Source organism: Pan troglodytes, chromosome 19 (genome assembly GCF_028858775.2).
Source record: "Pan troglodytes isolate AG18354 chromosome 19, NHGRI_mPanTro3-v2.0_pri, whole genome shotgun sequence".
In the NCBI taxonomy this organism is placed as follows: Eukaryota; Metazoa; Chordata; class Mammalia; order Primates; family Hominidae; genus Pan; species Pan troglodytes.
The window spans coordinates 30,399,637-30,420,902 of NC_072417.2; the positions used below are offsets into that span (position 1 = coordinate 30,399,637).

The following is a 21,266-nucleotide window of genomic DNA, read 5'->3' on the forward strand; positions in this document are numbered from 1 at the left end:
GGATCCAAATCAATAGTTATATATTGTTCAATAGGAAGAAAGTCTTAGGTCATTGCGAACAATTTCAGAAATGGAGAGTATACTCGGCAGCTAGCTTTCCAACAAGAGGAGAGATATGTTAGAAGTGTCATGAGTTGGCACTTGGCTGTCAGTTCACTGAATAAGGGTGATTTGATGGCAGCATTTCAGCATTTCTGCTTAAGAAAAGTGCTGGTTTCTTAAAACAACTGTGAGGCCTTCTCCTTTCCACATTTCCTAAGATGCTGATTCTGTTCAACACAACTCTGGACCAAGGCAGGATTATTATAAGCTACCTGGAAGCTTTTTGCCACCCACAGCCTCAGGGGAGACCAGACCAAGATGAAAAAAGTGTTGCTTGGTTAAGAAGAGGGGGTTAATTCAACCAAATGATTAGTTTGGTGCCACAAAAATCCATTCTGGTGCTCTAACGTAGAAAATAGGTGCATCAGACTCAATTATCCAGCCCAAGTTTGGGCTGGCAAAAGTTAACTACAGGGTTTTCCAAGACAAGGGTAAGTACAGTGACCTTCAGGGCTACATCTATGAAATAAATTTTCTGTAGTTTTCAGGGGTTGGAACCTTTTAGTGGTTAACTTCCTGTGCTATCTCCATTTCCTTATTCCTACTGTCAACAGGGAAGGGGGCCTAGGACACAATGACAAGCTACTCAAGTGACAAAGGAATTGTAATGGCAGATGCACGACATTCACTTTTCCCTTAAATAATGTCTCTGATTTGTAGCTTAGTCAATCAAATCAAAGGGCAGTTTGATTGCAGTACACCTTAACTGCTGGAAGCCAAGGCAACAAACAACAGAAAAAGAACTCCCTGCCATTAGACAAAGAAACTGGTTTTCCATACCTCTCAGCAACTGTTCATTTTTCCCTCCTCAAACACAGCACACTAACACGTCAGTTCTGATGCACACTTCAAGGACTGGCTACTTAGGTTCCAAATTCCCAAGTTAAAAGCTCCTCACTTTTTTTTTTTTGACAGTCTTGTTCTGTTGCCCAGGCTGGAGTGCAGTGGCGCAATCTCGGGTCACTGCAACCTCCACCTCCTGGGTTCCAGTGATTCTACTGTCTCAGCCTCCCTGAGGCTGGGATTATAGGCGTGAACCAGCACGCCTGGGTAATTTTGATATGTTTAGTAGAGACGGGGATTCGCTATGTTGGCCAGGCTGGTCTTGAGCTTCTGATTTCAAGTGATCCGCCCACCTCATCCTTCCAAAATGCTGGGATTACAGGCATGAGCCACCGGCCTAAAAACTCTTCACTATTGTTCTCACTCCCAAATCAAGTGCCTATGTCAGCAGGACTATTACTATTCAGGCTGCTGTGACCCTGCTCTTGCTCTGTTTCACTTACATTTGGCTCAAAAGGACTAGGTATCGTCTTTTTTTTTTTTTTTTTTTTTTTTTTTTTTTTTGGTGGAGACAGGGTCTTGCCCTGTCACTCAGGCTACATTACAATGGCACAAATCATGGCTTACTGCAGCCTTGACTACCCAGGCCCAAGCAATCCTCCTGCCTTAGCCTTCCAAGTAGCTAGGAGAAAAAGCATGAGCCACCACACCCAGCATTCTTTCTTTTTTTTTAATGTTGAGATGGGGGTCTTGCTGTGTTGTCCAGCCTGGTCTCAAACTCCTGGCTTCAAGTGACTCTCCCACTTCAGCCACAAAAAGTGCTGGGATTACAGGCATGAGCCACTGCACCCAGCCTGTGTCTGATTAAAAAGAAATCTTTTAGCTTGGCCAACTCTTCTATGCAAGGCCACAGACATGGCAGTGTCCTGGTGTTCCAAAGATGGTCCTTTCCGGCAGATGTGGGAAAGGTTAGCTGCATTTGGCTAAGCGCGTTGGAAAGGAAAGCAAAACTTCCAGATCAGCAGCACCTCTTGAATCAAACTTTTATTTCAATATAATTTTTAGAAATTCAAACAAAAAGCTAGGTGCATATAAGATACAGAAAACCCTTTTGTGTTGTCAAGAATAATGCAATGTACATTTAGAAGGTGTCCACAAAGATATCCTTAAAAATGAATGGGTGAAGTTCGCCAGAATGCTGTTGAGAATACAGTACCACTGTTTGCTTAAAGATGGGTGAAAAAGTGTTTTTTGGAGGGATTCTAGGCATAAAGCTTTGCAAAGCTGGGTTTACCAAAGAAATAATAAAACTCATACATATTTATGAGTGAGTTTTCCCAAACTGCTGTGTAATGTGGCCTCTGATTCTTCAATGCAGATTTTTTCTCTTGTTACATAGCTACATATTTCCTAAAGCTAGAATGTCCTACAAACTGGGATTTTGTTGTTATTGATGAATGCCATTGGTTTTCTCCCTTTTCCAGCTAACTTACCCCAGTCATTTCAATGACTGGTTGCTTAACTGAGTTCAGATTTTTAAAAGCAGGGGAAGTGAAGACGGTTAACAATAAAAGGAAAGAAACTGGGACCCAGGAAAAGATAAACTGTGAATATTTAGTATTAATTGGTATCGCAAGAGACAGAGTCTTGGTCTTTGAGCACAGACAAGAGTCATTACATGGAAAGAGATTTGTTCTTTATTTCCCACCACTTAGAGAGAAAAATATGCATAAAACTCCAGCAGAAACTTTTCACGTTAAATTGCAATAAAAATTTCAGTAAACAGGTCTTATTCATGTTATTAAGTTTCAGGGTAAACTCTCTCTCTTCTGAGACAATCTGGAGAGACCTCTATCAGTGTAGTTGGTTTATGGCCAACCCTGTCTACAAGCAAAGAGGAAGGATGCAATGCTACGTATCTTTGCAAAGTTCGGTATACCAAAGAAATAATAATCCTACTTTCAAAAATCCAGTCATTTAAAACTTCAGTCTTATTTTTCTATTACTATTTTCAACCATGCCATTTTCCTCATGAAATCTGATTTCCCATCAGCTTTTCAGAGTTCAACTGTTTCCAAGGTTTCTGTCAGACTGTCCTACCATCCTCCCACTCCTAACTACCCAGCTGCCCCTTGTGTTCTAGCCAAATAAATCTCTTGGCACCATTGTCCTTACACCCACTGCTGCCTCCACATCATTCTCCACCCCCTGTGTGTGGAACTGTCTCCCACTTCCATCTGCCATTTTTCTCTCTCTTCTCTATCATATAATTGCCCCAAAAGCCCACCTCTCCCAGGAAGCCTTCCTTAATCAAGGTTAAGGACTCTTCAGACTACAACAGACGTCACCTAACACTGATGGCTAATGCATCCCAACTTTTCAGAACAGGAGTTTCCTTTCAGGGATAAGAGGCAATCACTTCACAACCAACTAGGGGTGATGGTAGTGGTAAAATGTTTTCTACGAGATATGATTTTACAAGGAAAACAGATCATTTCCACGTCATTCTTTTTAAAAAATCGAAGTCCTCTATTTGAATTCCCTCAGGTCCTTAGAGTGTCTTTTTCATTTGTTATCCCTTAGATGAATCCCTTCCCAGCTGCATGCACATTTACAACAGTCAAAAGTTTGAGCAGATGCTTCCAACAAAGCACACAGTATTTTAATTAGATATTTGAATGTAGAAGGAATTAAACAGTCAACTATTCGATGTGATTTGTGTCAATTCTGACGAAGTTATTTCTATATACAACTTTGTTTCTAACAGAAACAAGATAACCATAAGTTTGGCTTCTTATTCTGCAGAAACGTTTGAGGACCAAGTTTTACATGTGGTGGGGCTACTTACCCTCATATCTAGTGAGTCCCATATATAAAGCTGCTTTACTTCTGTTTTAAAAGCAGCTTTTATTGCAGGCTAGCCTTTCACCATTGAGAAATAGGGTTCAAGTCACAATCCAAGCAAAGCTGAGGTTTGTTGCATCATCTCCATCCTCAGGGGCTTGGTATCCTGGGAAACCCAGGGCAAAAACAGGGTGAATTCAGGACACATGTGACAGCAGACAGTGCAGCGTGATGGGGCAGGCATCCAACACCTTAAGTGTGTTTCAGTTACCAGAATATTTGACACACCCACAAATTAAATAGCAAAACATTTTAATTAGTTCTAAAAATAACAGAGACATGTTATATCCGGTGCCACCTCCTCAAAAGACTACTGCAGATTAGACAGGCAGACTGCAAAGTACAAAGCCAGACATTAAGGGTTTTTTTTTTTTTTTTTTTTTTTTTTTTTTTGAGACAGAGTCTCACTTTGTTGCCCAGGCTGGAGCACAGTGGCGCGATCTCAGCTCGCTGCAACCTCTGCCTCCTGTGTTCAAGCAATTCTCCTGCCTCAGCCTCCTGAGTAGCTGGGATTACAGGCGTGTGCCACCACACTCAGCTAATTTTTGTATTTTTAGTAGAGACTGTTTCACCATGTTGGTCAGGCTGGTCTTGGACTCCTGACTTCGTGATCCGCCCACCTTAGCCTCCCAAAGTGCTGGGATTGCAGGTGAGCCACCTTGCCCGGCCGAAGTTAACGATACAGTTTGGGATAAGACCATCATAAGGATATTTTCTTCCCCTTTACTCATAAAAGTTGTCAGCTTAGGCCGGGCGCGATGGCTCACGCCTGTAATCCTAGTACTTTGGGAGGCTGAGGCGGGCAGATCACCTGAGGTCAGGAGTTTGCGACCAGCCTGGCCAACATGACAAAACCCTGTCTCTACTAAAAATACAAAATTAGCCAGGCGTGGTGGTGGACACCTGTAGTCCCAGCTATTCGGGAGGCTGAGGCAGGAGAATCACTTGAACCTGGGAGGCAGAGGTTGTAGTGAGCTGAGATCTTGCCATCACACTCCAGCCTGGAGGACAAGAGCAAACTCTGTCTCAAAAAAAAAAAAAAAAAAAAAGTTGTCAGCTTAAAAAATCCTTCAACGAGAGCTTTCTTATGCTCTAAAACCTTTCTCTTTATTTTAAATCTGTCTGCAGTGTTTGAAGGCAAGACAGATAATCAGCAAACTTACCTCGCAATATAAGGATCTGAGCTGGACTCCTGGGATTACAGACCGTGGTTTAGTTCTATTTCTACCAGCACTGTGATGTGAGGTACTATGGTTCTTTTAGTTACAAGAGGTGTTAGGAATGAATGCCCACTCACATTTAATAATAGCTTATGTAGCACACAACTCTGCAGCATAATACCAACAACAGGAGTGTTTTAAAGCAGGATGGAGAAGAAAGTAGACTTAATACAACTTAAGGTTTCCTTTGTCCTTTCCCCTGTTTTCACCATGAGAATTCAGCTGAAAAACAACTCTCCAGAATGCCCACCCACACTGTCCTTTGACCCACCACATTCCAAACTTCTGACTTCTGATCCCAAGCCCTTGGAGCCTTAGCCTTTAGTGATGTATCCTTCTCTGATGAGGAAATCATAGATTTTCCGGGTTTTGTTCACATCTATCTTGATGAGTGCTCTTGCCTGCGCCAGTCTTAAGCCTCCTTGCTTGTTACATTCGTTCAATAGAGCAGATTTGTATTCTAAATAGGCTCCAGGGACCAACCTCACCATCTGACAGAGCTGCAAGACATGGCAAATTTAATAAACATTAACATCTGTCATTTTCGTAATTTAATCCAGCAGGTATAGCAAAAAATTTTTTAAAGTGACATCAACCTCCAACTATTTATAGGAGCTGATGGGTGGCTGGACTACATTCCATTTAGTCTCTTCCTCTCTGGAGAGAACACTCCCTAAGGACACACACCCAGGAAGAGAAAGCCAGGGTGTGATGCTAGAAGAGCCTTTAGCACGTGCCAGCTGGCTCAGGGGCCTGGGTTTGTTAGGGATTTACAAATATGTGCTCCTGAGGAGCAGCCTGGCTCTTTCAGGAGTCAAACACTAAATGCCCAGGTACAGTCCCAGCACCAATGATCAGGGAAGAGCCATGGGGCACAGTGGGGGCAGGACGCACAGACACTTGGATTCTCAAGGCTGCATCACATTGTTTTTAGTGTCAGCATAAAGCAGTAGTCCCTGCTTTGGGGATTACATTTCCTACTTCAAAGGGAAAGGAGATAAAGAGACCTTGCTAAGAGGAGGTAACTTTAACTGCTAAAAATCTAGAAAATTGCCACATTATCCAGCAATGAGGAGTCTGAGGTCACCATTATGTGGGTAAGGATAAAAAAAGCTTGAAATTCCAGGCCATTCAATATTTGAATCAGGCTGACCTATGACCTTCTTCAGCAATACATAGATACTACATACATTTCCTTCCACTCCCAGACTAATCCTTACTGTTCCTGGTGGATAAAATAAGACTAACACTATCCCCTACACTATGACCCTTCCTTATTATCTGAACTGAACTAATGATATATGGTGGGAGATGGGGAACTGACCTTGGGAATTATAAAAGGAGCATATGAGGAGCAAAAGAGGAACTCCTCCAAAAGAGGAACAGACTTCAGAGATGTGACAAAATTTTCTGAAAACTCCTGATGATGACTCTTATGAGGCTGGCTTTAAATTTTAGAAACAGATAAAATCAATATGAAGACATGTCTGATGATTGCAATTGGAAAAAGTAGGTCACATAATTTTTTAAATCAGGCCGGTGCAGTGGCTCACATCTCTAATCCCAGCACTTTTGGAGCTGGTGTGAGTGGATCACCTGAAGTCAGGAGTTCGAGACCAGCCTGGCTAACAAGGTGAAACCCCGTCTCTACTAAAAATACAAAAATTAGCCGGGTGTGGTGGTATGCACCTGTAGTCCCAGCTACTCAGGGGCAGGAGAATCGTTTGAACCCGGGAGGCAGAGGTTGCAGTGAGCCGAGATCACGCCACTGCACTCCAGCCTGGGTAACAGAGTGAGACTGTTTCAAATAAAAAATAAAAAATAGGCCGGGTGAGGTGGCTCACGCCTGTAATCCCAACACTTTGGGAGGCCAAGGTGGATGGATCATGAAGTCAGGAGTTCAAGATCAGCCTGGCCAACATGGTGAAACCCCATCTCTACTAAAAACTACAAAAATTAGCCAGGCGTGGTGGCAAGCGCCTGTAGTCCAGTCCCAGCTACTCGGGGAGCTGAGGCAGAAGAATCGCTTGAACCTGGGAGGTGGAGGCTGCAGTGAGCTGTGATCGCATCACTGCACTCCAGCCTGGGTGACAGGGCAAGTCTCCGTCTCAAAAAATAAATAAATAAAAAAAAATAAAAATAAAAATAAAAAATAATTTTTAAAATCAAAATTAACATGACTATATATGATGTAAAAATCTTTTCCTTAGGTTTATAAACATGCTCTGGAGACAATTTACAAAAATGTTTTAAATAATGATTATGTTGTTGGAATAAGTATAGAACTTTTCAAGGTAGCCATTCTAATAGGAAATACCTATTTTCATGTAAAAGTTACTTTAGGTTTACAAAAAATTAATTTTATTTACATAAAGCACTTAGTAGAGTAGCACATGGTAAGTGCTCAATAGATGATAGTTGCTATTATTATGTCATCTACATACCACATGTGCTTTCCCCAAAAGAGGAATGGTGGTAGGGTGACAAGGTAAGCAATTCTCTGAAATCTGCCACAAACGGCTCTTTAGCTCTTGGACTTCTAGGATTCACCAGAGCTGTGCATATATGTTAGATGAATGAAACAAAAGGGGTTTGACCCTGTAATGGATTTTTAATGACAACTCAATGAATAATCAGCCCCAATTCTCTTTCTCCCAGCCCCCTCCCTTTTGTTACCTCCTTTTCTTTTTCATTCAGCTTCTCTGTGCCAGGGAGGCCAGTGAGGTTCAAGGGTGGTGCACTCCGTCTACCTATAGACAGAGAAAGGAAACAGCATAGATTTAATAGGAGTGACAATTTCTCAGGTGTAAAGTATTAAAAAGTTCAGTGCAGCCAGGCCAGTTAGGTATAGGATCACTATATCCAGCTTAGGAAATCCTGTCCCATTCCCTCAGGCCTGTTTAGCTAACATGGGCACCTGAACATTCACTTGAAAATAAAAATGAATTACACATTCAGGGCACATGAATTACCCATGATCTGCTAAAATACACATACAGTCACACATACCTTAGCATCAAATGTAACTACTCACCACAGTAGTTATCTCTTATTTATTATTATTATTTTTGAGACAGGGTCTCACTCTGTTGCTCAGGCTGGAGTGCAGTGTTGCGATCATAGCTCACTATAGCCTCAATCTCCCTGGCTCAAGTGATCCTCCTGCCTCAGCCTCCCAACTACCTGGGAAGACAGGCATATGCCACCATGCCTGACTATCACCTATTTCTTCCTAACCATGTAGGAGACTTTAAAGTCTGATGCCCAGATGTCATCCAGTTAAGAAACGTCACACAATGTCTGCTTTGACAGCTGACAAATGGAAATAATAACTGCAGAACAGACATTCCCTAATCCTTGCCACTCGCCCAGCAGTACAAGGCAAACATGGTAATTAACCAAGTACTGTGTGCCTTCAGATCAAAGAAAGACTGTTAGGCCAGCAAAAGGCCCTTCTTTTTTATTATGTGAGGGAATATCTGTTCCTTCCAAAGTAGCCCTGTTTACCTGCAAGATCCACAAACAGGAACAATGAGCCATTATATGGCAAAGCAGGGGCTGAGGTCAACTCACACACCTGAGAAAGAAACCCAAGTAGGAGGTCACTGGCCAGGAGGGGAAGCTTGATGAGCAAAACTTTTTTGGTTTTGTTTTGAATGTGTATTAGGGATTGGTATTCAGCTGGGAATGGATAGACTGAGTTAAGCAAAGAAAATGTCGAAGTTTTATAGAGGTTGCTTTTCAAGTGGGGCAGAGAAAGGGGAGGGACTGTTACAAGCTCCACTGGTGGAAAACAGGCTTCTCTGTTACATCAACAAAAGGCATAAGGGATTATTCCAAATCCTCAAAAAAGGAGATAAAACCATTTGGTTCCTCACAAAAGTCACCAGAGGCTAGGCTACAATCAAAGATGCCAGGCTTCCAATACATAGATGCCTTAAGAACTCAGAACATAAAGGAGAGCAAGAGATCTCCTCAGCCTAAATATAAGGGGTGAGAAAGGCTAACACAGGCTAGGAACAAACAATGAACAAGAGGCCGGGTGCAGAGGCTCACACCTGTAATCTGAGCACTTTGGGAGGCTGAAGCAGGAGGATCACTTGAGCCCAGGAGTTCAAGACCAACCTGGGTGATATAGTAAGACCTTGTTTCTACCAAAAAAAAAAAAAAAAAATTTCTCCAGGTTTGGTGGCATTCGCCTGTAGTCCCAGCCACTCAGGAGCTGAACTGGGAGGATCACTTAGGCCTGGGAGTTTGAGGCTACAGTGAGCCATGATCACATACTGCACTCCAGCCTGGATAGTAGAGGGAGACCCTGTCTCACAAAAAAAGAAAAAAGAAACAATGAACAAGTCAGTGCAGATGGTACAGAGAACAAAAATATATGATCATGTTAGCCAGTTCATTTAATTAAATTAATTAATTTATTTATTTTTTGAGACGGTCTTACTCTGTCACCCAGGCTGGAGTGCAATGGTGCGATCTTGGTTCACTGAAACCTCTGCCTTCCGGATTCAAGCGATTCTCCTGCCTCAGCCTCCGGAGTAGCTGGGATTACAGATGTGTACCACCACACCCAGCTAATTTTTATATTTTTTTTTTTCAGGAGAGATGGGTTTTCATCACGTTGGTCAGGCTGGTCTCAAACTCCCAACCTCAGGTGTTCTGCCCGCCTCAGCCTCCCAAAGTGCTGGGATTACAGGCATGAGCCACTGCACCTGTCCCAGTTCCTTCATTTTAATTAGCCAGTATTAACTTAGTTGTATTTAGATTTTGGGGGTAGAGTGTTGGCAATAAGAAACTTACAAAATAAAACTTTGATTTCACTGTCTTAGCCACTCCCCTAAAACAATACCTTTTTCTTCTTTCCATATTAAGAAAAAATAACTTGAAATAAAGGAATAAATGGGGGAAAAAAAAAAGTCCCTTCAGTGACCAGGCGCAGTGGCTCATGCCTGTAATCCCAGCACTTTGGGAGGCCGAGGCAGGCAGATCACCTGAGGTCAGCAGTTCGAGACCAGCCTGGCCAACATGGCGAAACCCCATCTCTACTGAAAGTACAAAAATCAGCTGGGCATAGTGGCAGGTGCCTCTAATCCCAGCTACTTGGGAGGCTGAGGCAGGAGAATCGCTTGAACCCGGAAGGCAGAGGTTGCAGTGAGCCAAGATCGCGTCACTGCACTCCAGCCTGGGTGACAGAGCGAGACTCCATCTCAAAAAAAAAAAAAAGTCCCTAACGCGGACAAATCTGAGACCCAGATTCTGAATCTACTGAGACATACCTCCCCAAATTCCCAGTCATCGATTACCAATCACCAAGGATCATCAGATAGCGTATGGCTTAATCTTGCTCTGTATACTAATTTCAAAATAGGACATACTCAAAGAGGTAAAACGAAGAAATAGAAATACTTTAGGTCTCTAACTTAGAAATCCTTATGTTTCTGGCAAGTAACATGCTTCTTTGCTCATGTTATATAAAAATAAAAAGCTTAGGCTGGGCACGGTGGCTCACGCCTGTAATTCCAGCACTTTGGGAGGCCGTGGTGGGTGCCTCACTTGAGGTCAGGAGTTCGAGACCAGCCTGGCCAACATGGCAAAACTGTCTCTATCAAAAATACAAAAATTAGCCAGGCGTGGTGGTGCATGCCTGTAATCCCAGCTATTCGGGAGGCTGGGGCAGAAGAATCACTTGAACCCGGGAAGCGGAGGTTGCAGTGAGCCAAGATCACACCACTGCACTCCAGCCTGGGCGACAGACCGAGACTCTGTCTCAAAAAATAAGTAAATAAATAAAAAATAATAAAATAAAAAGCTTTTAATTTATCTCCTGTGAAACAAGTCTCAAAATTAGTGGTAGACACAACTGCAGTAAACTAACTGCTCATGAACATTGGTAAAATAAAGAAGTTACCTCTCTGAAGTTCTTTTTTCCCCTGTCTCTATACTGTCTATACTCTATACTGTCACTCTGAGGATAGTCTCTGTCTGGCCATGAAGGTTCCGAAAACATACTGATGTTTATATATTGGGCTAACACTTGATTACTGTTACTCTGCCTAAGCACCCTGACACCACAGAGGAAGGAAGATTGCTGGGTCACTATAACCCCTATGATGCAAACTTCACAATTAAGACTTGTTCTGGCCTGAGAAATAATTACCTGAATTCGAAGCCATTGGAATGGAAGGACTCAGGCCGGAATCACTACAACGAAGAAGAGGAATTTAAACTTAGGTCATATCAAACAAGGTGATTTCCAAAAGCCCCGGTGAGACTGGGTGCCATTTATCAGGTAGGTCACCTTGAAGAAGTGTAATGAGATAGACTGAACTATGTTTTACAGATATCTGACTGTATTGAGCAGAAAAGAAAATCTGTTCTGAGGAAGAAAAATTCCTCAGATTTGTTAAGAAGAGCTTGTAATCTAGAACACCACTAACACCACTCAAGGGGAAGGGATACAAACATGATTCCCCAGTGAAAATCTAGGTATGAAGAGAGAGTTGAAGTCATGGGTAGAAGGCTGGGGGAAAATACATTCATTTCAAAAAATAGGATCAAAGTAGTAAAGTATGATTCTAGGAGGTCAGTTATTTCTCAAAACTGTCAGTATGGCACTGTTTCTGAGATGGACTGCTAAAATATTTCTGAATTCTTCCAGCTACTCAATTATGATTACTCTGCCATCTAGGGTGCCCAAAAATATATGTGAAGGCCAAGGCATCCCAGAAAGAATGCCTCCTTCACCCTGGAGTAATTACTCACATGTCAGCTTGCCGGCGGAGCCACTGCTGGCAAGCACTACTGTCCTGGATATACTGGAGAACTTCTGAGAGCATAGTGCGTTTAAGGCGCTCTTCCTCCCGTGTCTTCTTGAGGTGATCGTAGGTTCTGGCACCTGGGGGTATAGAAAACACAATGACCACAATGACAATGCAGCAGAACTGAAGGGCTTCCTAACTGACCAAGAAACTGGTTTGGGGTTTTGTTCTTAAAGTCTTAAAGTCTGTTTCCTTTGCAAAACTGCTTTCACAATTATTTCTCCAAGACCCAAGTAGATTTTCCCTAGTCTGAAATCCTTTTCTTAATACTAAGTATTAAATATTAAATATTTGTATTCCTTTTCTATCTGTAAGAAATAAGGGGAAAAAAACCAACAGAAAAGTACAAAGAAAGTAAGAATTGCTCATATTTCCACTCTCAAAAAGTAACCAACTTTTACTATAGTCATATTTGCTTCCTGCTTTTTCTATTTTTATAAATTTTTTCAAAGTCACTCAAGTGCTATAAGCATATGCCTTTCCTTAAAAAACAATTAGAATTACAAAAAAAGAGTTCTCTTTGACATGTAGTACCTCTTCTCCATATTTCTCAGAGGCAGCCAATATCAGGAAACCAAAATTAGTTATCAGAGTCTCTATATGCATCTTGCTAAACAGAAGAGCTGCGTGGTGTTTTCTACATGTTAACAAAGGTTCACAGATTCCAAAATACTGCACCAGTGGGTTTCAAAATTCAAACTAGGTTCCACAGAGCCCCAGGATACCACAGGAGTATCTTAGAGGTTAATGTAAAGAGAAAGGGCACTGCCAGATACCAGCGGGTCCTGGGCTCTACACATAAATTGAACCATTAAAGTTCAACCAAAGTAATTCCACTTTTATCTTTTTTTGAGACGGAGTTTCGCTCTTGTTGCCCAGGCTTGAGTGCAATGGCGCGATCTCGGCTCACAGCAACCTCCGCCTCCCAGGTTCAAGCCATTCTCCTGCCTCAGCCTCCGGAGTAGCTGGGATTACAGGCATGCGCCACCATGCCCAGCTAATTTTGTATTTTTAGTAGACACAGGGTTTCTCCATGTTGGTCAGGCTGCTCTTGAACTCTGGACCTCAAGTGATCCGCCCGCCTCGGCCTCCCAAAGTGCTGGGATTACAGGTGTGAGCCACCGTGCCCAGCCCACTTTTATCTTATTTGTAGATTGGGGCTCACACAAAATTTAATTTCAAAAATGGTTTCCACTGTCAAAGAGCCATTATACTAGGCTGAACTTACATCCATAAGGCTATGTTGCACCCACAGGGCTGTGTTAAGAAGCCAACTATTGCCGGGCGTGGTGGCTCACACCTGTAATCCCAGCGCTTTGGGAGGCTGAGGTGGGTGGATCACCTGAGGTCAGGAGTTCGAGATCAGCCTGACCAACATGGAGAAACCCCATCTCTACTAAAAATACAAAAAAAAAAATTAGCCAGGTATGGTGGTGCATGACTGTAGTCCCAGCTACTCAGAAGGCTGAGGCAGGAGACTCGCTTGAACCTAGAAGGCAGAGGTTGTGGTGAACCAAGATGGCACCACCGAACTCCAGCCTGCGCAACAGAGCCAGACTCCGTCTCAAATAAAAAAAAAAAAGAAGCCAACTATTTCTTATAGATAGTAGGTGACAGCTATCAATAATCACAAAAACTTCAAATAGGAAGAAGGAGGGAATGCTAAAGATCATTTCAACAATGACAGCAAAACAACAGAAACTGCCATTTATTGATGAATTATTGTGTGCCAGATACTGTGCTATGCTTATATGCAGTATCTCTAATTAAATCTTTACACTAACTCTAAGAACCTTAGAAAATTAAAACTTGAATAGAGGCCAGGCACAGTTGCTCACACCTGTAATCCCAGCACTCTGAGAGGCCTAGGCGGGAGGACTGCTTGAGGCCAGGAGTTTGAGACCAGCCTGGGCAACATAGCAAGAGTCAGTCTCTAGGGGAAAAAAAAAAGGAAAGAAAAATAAATTTGGATAGAATCACATCACAGACCTGGCAAGCTGGAGAGCCAAAATTTATACTCAAGCTTTTTAAGTCTAGACCCAAGCTCTTAACTACTATAATACACTATCTCTTATGACCTGGTTCTAGTACTAACTAGCTCTGTAACCTCTTTATACCTTAATTTCTTCACTAAATGGAAGTAACGGTACTTTATAAGTTTGTCATGAGAATTCAGTGACTTGATCCAAGTGAAATGGTTAGCATAGAGACTGGTACATGGTAAATATCTGATAGATGTTAGCTGCTAATAATATAATTATTGTCACTACCCCAAGTAACTGGGATGCAAGCACCTGGAGCCAGTTGAAGCTTCATTATTTTATAAAAATGCTAAGACCATGTATCATTAAATTTGAAAAGGGTGACACACCTAAAATATAAAATTCCTTTTTTTTTTTTTGGAACAGAATCTCCCTCTGCCACCCAGGCTGGAGTACAGTGGCACCATCTTGGCTCACTACAACAACTGCTTCTCAGGTTCAAGCGATTCTTGTGCCTCAGCCTCCCGAGTAGTTGGGATTAAACGTGTGCACCACAATGCCTGGCTAGTTTTTTTATTTTTAGTAGAGATAGGGTTTCACCATGTTGGTCAGGCTGGTCTCGAACTCCTGGACTGAAGTGACCCACCTGCCTTGGCCTCCCAAAGTGCTGGGATTACAGGTGTGAGCCACTGCACCCGGCCCAAGATTCTCTTTTTTTAAAGAGCCTCAGCAGAATCCTAAATCTAAAGCAGCACCTCTCTTTCCTTTGTCTCACAACTTTTATAGTACCAAAGATAATCTATATAAAGGTATTTATAGGGATTAAATAGCCAAAACTTTACTGGAAAGGTTTAAAGCATTCTGGTAAAGGAAAGCTTGTTTTTTAAAAAAAAATTCACAACTCAGAGACTTCCTCTGTGTGTTTGGAAGACACTTGCCCTCAAGTACGGTATGTAGCTGAAGCATACTTACTACAAAAATTGGTAATGCCTGCTGTCCTGTATTCTTGGAGCCTCTTGATTTCCCTTCGGAGTTCAAATTCCACTGTTTTCCCCAAAAGGAATGAAGGAAAAAATTACAAAAACAAAAGCAACATTAGTGAGCACTTTTGCTATTGAGCATTTTCATTAATTCTGCCTTATAAGACTAGGGAAGTTCATTTGGAGAATCCTACTTGTTGGTAACTTCTCATTAGAAATTTTACACCCAAGAGCTGAGGAAAACCTACTCCAGCTATCTTCCAGCTGCTGTCTCCAGAGGCAGCAGCTGGAACTGTCTTCTAGAAAACTTAGTGAAATGGTTAAATTCATTTGTCTACAAAAGTAACAATTTTTTTTTTCTTTTTTTGAGACAGAGTCTCGCTCTGTCGCCCAGGCTGGAGTGCAATGGCATGATCTCGGCTCACTGCAACCTCCACCTCCCGGGTTCAAGCAATTCCCCCTGCCTCAGCGTCCCGAGTAGCTGGGATTACAGGCATCTACCACCACACCCAGCTAATTTTTGTATTTTTAGTAGAGATGGGGTTCTGCCATGTTGGCCAGGTTGGTCTCGAATTCATGACCTCAGGTGATCCACCCGCCTCGGCCTCCCAAAGTAGCTGGCATTATAGGAATGAGCCACCGCACTGGGCAAAATATAATTTTTTTAACAACCAAGTTTCCCTGCTCTAACTATCTTCTATTAAAAGTTCTACAAATCATTCTAATTTGGCTGCTTTTGAAACAGAGAATGAAGGAAGAGCCTGGACAATCCATGGGGTGTAGTGTTTTGGAATGACACATAAACCAGGGGTGTGTCCCAAACTGGGACAGGAAGTAAAGGATCAGTCACCTGTTACAAACCACACAAAGAATGCTAACCAAACAAGGTGTTTGGTGAGGACAACCAACCTGGCTCAGATAAATGTCTGCAATGCTATGTAAGAAATATTTTCATGGTGAGAATAAGGGCCTTAGTAGACTACCTTCCCAGAACTAAACTTAGAGGCCACATACACAAATGTCATGATGAAAGGTACAGAACAAGCCAGAGTCCATATTATTTTAACAATCTAGGCCTTACTGCCATACCAACATATTTTGTTTTGAAACAGGGTCTCACTCTGTCGCTCAGGCTGGAGTGCAGTGGTGTGATCTCAGCTCACCGCAACCTCCGCTACCCGGGTTCAAGCAATCCTCCCACCTCAGCCTCCAAAGTAGCTGAGACTACAGGTGTGCACTACCATGCCTGGCTAACTTTTGTATTTTTGTAGAGATGGAGTTTTACTATGTTGCCCAGATTGGTCTCGAACTCCTCAACTCAAGCAATCCTCTTGCCTCGGCCTCCCAAAGTGCTGGGATTACAGGTGTGAGCCACCACGCCCGGCCTCATAACAACTTTTAATTTTTTATAGTGAAAAATCAAATGGTAACTATGTAGAGCTCTCACAGAAATACCACAGAAAGGCAAGAGATCGATGGAAGTACTATCTCCACAAGCTATCCATCTCTGTCCTCATTTTTAAAACTACTTTTAATACTAAAATATTTATGAACAAAATAAAATGATGTCTGGGATTTGCTTCAGAATAATCCAGTTGAGGGCAGGAGGGAAGAGTGAGTAGTAAAGATGAAACCAGACTGGCCATGTGTTGAAAACTGCTGAAGCTGGATGATGGATACACGGGAGTTCATCATATTATTATCTCTACTTCTACATATATTTGAAAGTTCCCATGATACAAAGTCGGGAGAAAAACTACTAAATTATTGTTTATCTGGGGCAATGGGGGAAGTCATTAGGGCTTTTTAACCTCTCTTCTGCCACCCCCATAGTCCCAAATTTGTCTCATGGTAATAAAGGGGAACAAAGAGAGAAATATCCATTTATTTATTTATAGAACTTCACATAAAACACACCATTATCTCTCCTATTTATATAAATATACACACACAAATACTGCTCAAGGCTCAAAAACCACCTACAGGCATGGCTTTCAATGAATTTGTCATGTTCCACTGGCCCCACAATTCTTGCAAATCGCCTCATTGTTTCATACAGGTCCTGGACCTCCTTGGGATACCGCCGTTCCATTACTACAGAGAAAATAAAACATAAATGTGTCATGGGAAATGTAAGGATCCCTGAGTTTTCAGCATTTTTTTTTTTTTTTTTTTTTTACAATTAGTAAAATGGAAGAACATTATTCATAACCTCACATGACTAACTTATCCATGACAGGAAGCAAACAGGAAAGCCAAGAATGCAAAACACTAATCATAATGACAGCACCATAGTAACTATCCCACAGGGATGTTGTTATCACTGGAGATCATCTCCACCACTGAGCACTACTCATCTCCCACATCTACTGTCTTTTTTTTTTTTGAGATGGAGTCTCGCTCTGTCTCCCAGGCTGGAGTGCGTTGGCGTGATCTCGGCGCACTGCAACCTCCATCTCCTGGATTCAAGCAATTCTCCTACCTCAACCTCCCAAAGTAGCTGGGATTACAGGCGCCCGCCACTACACCCAGCTAATTTCTGAATTTTTAGTAGAGACGGAGTTTCACCACGTTGGCCAGGCTGGTCTTGAACTCTTGACCTCAGGTGATCCACCCGCCTCGGCCTCCCAAAGTGCTGGGATTACATGTATGAGCCACCGCGCCCAGCCACCTCACTGTGTTTTTTTTTTTTTTTTTTTTTTTTGAGATGGAGTCTTGCTCTGTGGCCCAGGCTGGAGTGCAGTGGCGTGATCTCAGCTCACTGTAACCTCTGCCTCCCCAGGTTCAAGCAATTTTCCTGTCTCAGCCTCCCAAGTAGCTGGGATTACAGGCACACCGCCATGCTCGACTAATTTTTTGTATTTTAGTAGAGACGAGGTTCCACCACGTTGGCCAGGCTGGTCTTGAACTACTGAGCTCAGGCAATCTGCCCGCCTCGGCCTCCCAAAGTGCTAGGATTACAGGTGTGAGCCACCGCGCCCGGCCACCTCACTGTCTTTTAAACTACACAGGGGCAGGAACTGCTGGCAGTAATGGACGAGACAATTAAAGGCAGATCTTACATTCTTAGGAAGAATTATGGCCAAAATTTATGGTATTAACTCCCACAGGAAAACAAGCTACAGACAAAATAGTCCATCCAGAAGACTTCCCAGTAGCTGAGAAAAAGTGTGATTTCTTGCATGTCCCACCTACACATCCTCAAGCAAGGTAAGTATTTTTTTCATCCTTCATATGGGTCATTTTGCCTTTCTCCAAACTAAATTAACTACTACAACTTAATTTACTGCTAATGAAGTTTTATTTGACAACTGTCATGCAAATATCATGCAGAGACACCAGAGCAGCAACTCTGGGGATCACTACTGACCAAACAACTAATCCAAAGATGTATCTGCAAAGAAGATGGAGAGTAAAACTGACTAACAATAACTGGTAGATTGGAGCAGTCAGTAACTCTCGAACTGCTACTTGGGTCGTTTCAATCAGTAATTAGGTTAGTTCTATCTACTCTTGGACTAAAGATACAGACTTTCATTTATGACAGCTATTTTTTTTTTTTCCTAGCTTACCTTTTTATTTTTTTTGAGACGGAGTCTCGCTGTGTCTCCCAGGCTGGAGAGCAGTAGCACGATCTCGGCTCACTGCAACCTCCGCCTCCCGGGTTCAAGCGATTCTCCTGCCTCAGCCTCCCGAGTAGTTGGGACTACAGGCGCCTGCCACCACACCTGGCTAATTTTTTTTATTTTTTAGTAGAGATGGGGCTTCACCATGTTGACCAGGATGGTCTCGATCTCCTGACATCGTGATCCGCCTGCCTCAGCCTCCCAAAGTGCTGGGACTACAGGTGTGAGCCACTGCGCCTGGCCTTTTTATTTTTTATTTTTGAGACAGAGTCTCACTCTGTTTCCCAGGCTGGAGTGCAGTGGCACAATCACAGTTCACTGTAGCCTCAACATCCCAGGCTCAAGAGATTCTCTCACCTTAGCCTCCCGAATACCTGGGACTACAGCCACATGCCACCATGCTTGGCTTTTTTATACAGAGATGGGGGTCTATGTTGCCCAGGCTGGTCTTTAACTCCTAGGGTCAAAATCATTCCTCCCGCCTCAGCCTCCCAAAGTGCTGGGAGCCACCACACCCAGCCTATGACAGCTATTTAAATTAAGTCCTCTTTTTAGGTGAATCTCTTCTCTTGCAGGAGACATTCTTATCCAAAAATTCTAGAAGCTGATTTAAGGAGCAGCCATAGATCATTTAAAAAAACAAACCAACAACAACAAAAAACAAAGCACAAGAAAATGGAGTAAAGTTTTTAAATTTGAAGAAAAAAAAACCCTGCCTACCATATTAAGGTCAATTGTATATTCAGTATAATGGCAATTGAAAACCTCTGAAACCACACTGCACACGCTACTTCTACACTCTCAGAAGCAACAGAGCTTCCCCTCAGCCCTCTATTTGAAAAAATATAGATAATAGCATAATGAAGCCAAACTGACCTCTATCAGTTGAAAGAAGAATTTATCTAACAGTCAATGTCTACAAGGAGTAAAGATCAAAAATTAACTGACCTATTATGGAAAACCCGGGAATTCAGATAGAGAACCTACTACTGTGGCTACTAGAACATGACCAATAATTCTGATCCTGAATTATTTTTATGAATCCACAGGTCTTGATAAGGATGGGGTTCACTAGGGAATCTCATACACTGCTAGAAGAAACAGAAATTAATACAACCATCTTTTGGAAAGCAACTTGGCAGCAGGCATAAATAATGTTTAGTGGTCATAATTTTAGATGTATTAATCCCACTTCTAAAAATCTACCTTTAAAAAAATCCTAAATAATGACAAAGCTTTATTCACAAGTTCATCATAGCATTATTTATGTAATGATTAAAAGAAATGAAAACAAGCTAAATACCTAAAGAGAGAAGTTAAGCATATAATTATATCTCTTATATGTATATATACAACATACTCAACTAATAAAGTACGTATTATGTAACCTATAAAAACTGATACCCTCAAAACACTACAGTAACTTGAAAAATATGTAACATAAAGTAAAAAAAGGAAATAAGGCCGGCATGGTGGCTCACACCCATAATCCCACCACTCTGGGAGTCCGAGGTGGACAGACTGCTTGAGTCCAAGCAGCTCAAGACCAGCCTGGACAACACGGCGGAACCCCATCTCTACTAAAAATACAAAAAGTTAGCTGGGCATGGTGGCACATGCCTATAATCCCAGCTACTTGGGAGGCTGAGGTGGGAGAATCACCTGAGCCTGGGAGGCGGAGACTGCAGTGAGCTGAGCCACTGCACTCCAGCCTGGACAACTGGAGTGAGGCCCTGTCTCAAAAAATAAATAAATAATAAAGGACCTAAAATGTAACATACTTATGATCATGGCTATATTTTAAAAAAATATAGATTTTCTGTTGCCCAGGCTGGAGTGCAGTGACATGATTATAGCTCACTGCAGCCTTGAACTCCTGGGCTCAAGCGATCCACTGCCTCAGCCTCCCAAGTAGCTGGGATTATAGGCGCAAGCCACCATGCCTGGCTAGATATTTATTTAGACTAAAAAGACACTTAACCTTGTTGACTGAACCCTACGATGCTATATATTATTAAATAAATACCCCTACAAGAATCTATCAACTGGGATGTTTTATAATAACCATTAGGTTATTGTACAAACCTAACCATTAGGTTATTCTTTACAAAAAAAAATATTATGACACACAACTATTACAAATATTTTAATACAAACATTGTGATTGTTATTATGACATCATCCTTCTTAGTTGTGGAAGCCTCTATGTTGTGGAAGAAGAAAAAGTACAGGGACTTTTTCTGCCCTGCTTAGGTATCTCTGATATTTAAAATAATAAAGGCCAGGCATGATAGCTCGAGCCTGTAATAAGGAGGCTGAGGTGGGAGGATCACTTGCACCCAGGAGTTCAAGGCTGCAGCAAGATACCATCACACCACCGCACTCCATCCTGGGCAATAGTGCAAGACCCTGTCTCTTAAAAAACAAACAACAACAAAAAACCACAGTAAGGTCAAAGGTGGCATTTATTTTAAAAATCACTATATGTATTTTTATCACCGTCATATAATATTAAATATCATTTATTTTGTCTGTCTGCAACCATCCAAAATAAAGATCACTTTCTGTTATTTATCTAAAATATTTTTACAACCTGAAGATTAAGGTTATGTTATGCTTAACACATAGTTGCAAAACATGACTCTATCCAGAAAATTATTCATTAATATTCACACTATAATTACTATACAAATTTTAAAAAAAGAATTTTAATACAAGTTTTATTGACTACAAATTAACACATTTATTTATTTGCTTGCTTATTTATTTATTTTTGAGACTAAGTCTCGCTCTATCGCCCAGGCTGGAGTGCACTGGCGTGCTCTCGGCTCACTGCAACCTTTAC

The 21,266-nt window shown here is 42.0% G+C and overlaps 1 protein-coding gene and 1 long non-coding RNA gene across 19 annotated transcripts in view; one reads left to right on the forward strand and one right to left on the reverse strand.

The window, feature by feature from the left end:
* Positions 1-3,390: 3,390 nt before the first annotated feature.
* The window catches only part of TADA2A (transcriptional adaptor 2A), a 73,560-nt gene continuing 55,684 nt past the window's right edge, over positions 3,391-21,266 (reverse strand). For 9 of the 18 annotated variants that reach the window (XM_009432345.5, XM_009432346.5, XM_063798671.1 and 6 more), the window contains 6 exons: positions 16,779-16,889; positions 14,788-14,859; positions 11,778-11,910; positions 11,173-11,216; positions 7,686-7,759; positions 4,025-5,509 (listed from right to left, as the gene is read on the reverse strand). In XM_009432345.5, the coding sequence (XP_009430620.1) occupies positions 5,324-5,509; positions 7,686-7,759; positions 11,173-11,216; positions 11,778-11,910; positions 14,788-14,859; positions 16,779-16,889 (620 nt within the window). In that variant the 3' untranslated portion in view covers positions 4,025-5,323. Of the gene's footprint in view, positions 5,510-7,685; positions 7,760-11,172; positions 11,217-11,777; positions 11,911-14,787; positions 14,860-16,778; positions 16,890-21,266 lie in introns of all 18 variants that reach the window. The other 9 variants (XR_010152895.1, XR_010152897.1, XR_010152898.1 and 6 more) reach the window with 2 other exon arrangements.
* Positions 11,219-14,372, forward strand: LOC129137522 (uncharacterized). The gene is made up of 2 exons (XR_008540146.2): positions 11,219-11,304; positions 14,242-14,372. It is a non-coding gene; the product is annotated as an uncharacterized LOC129137522 (long non-coding RNA).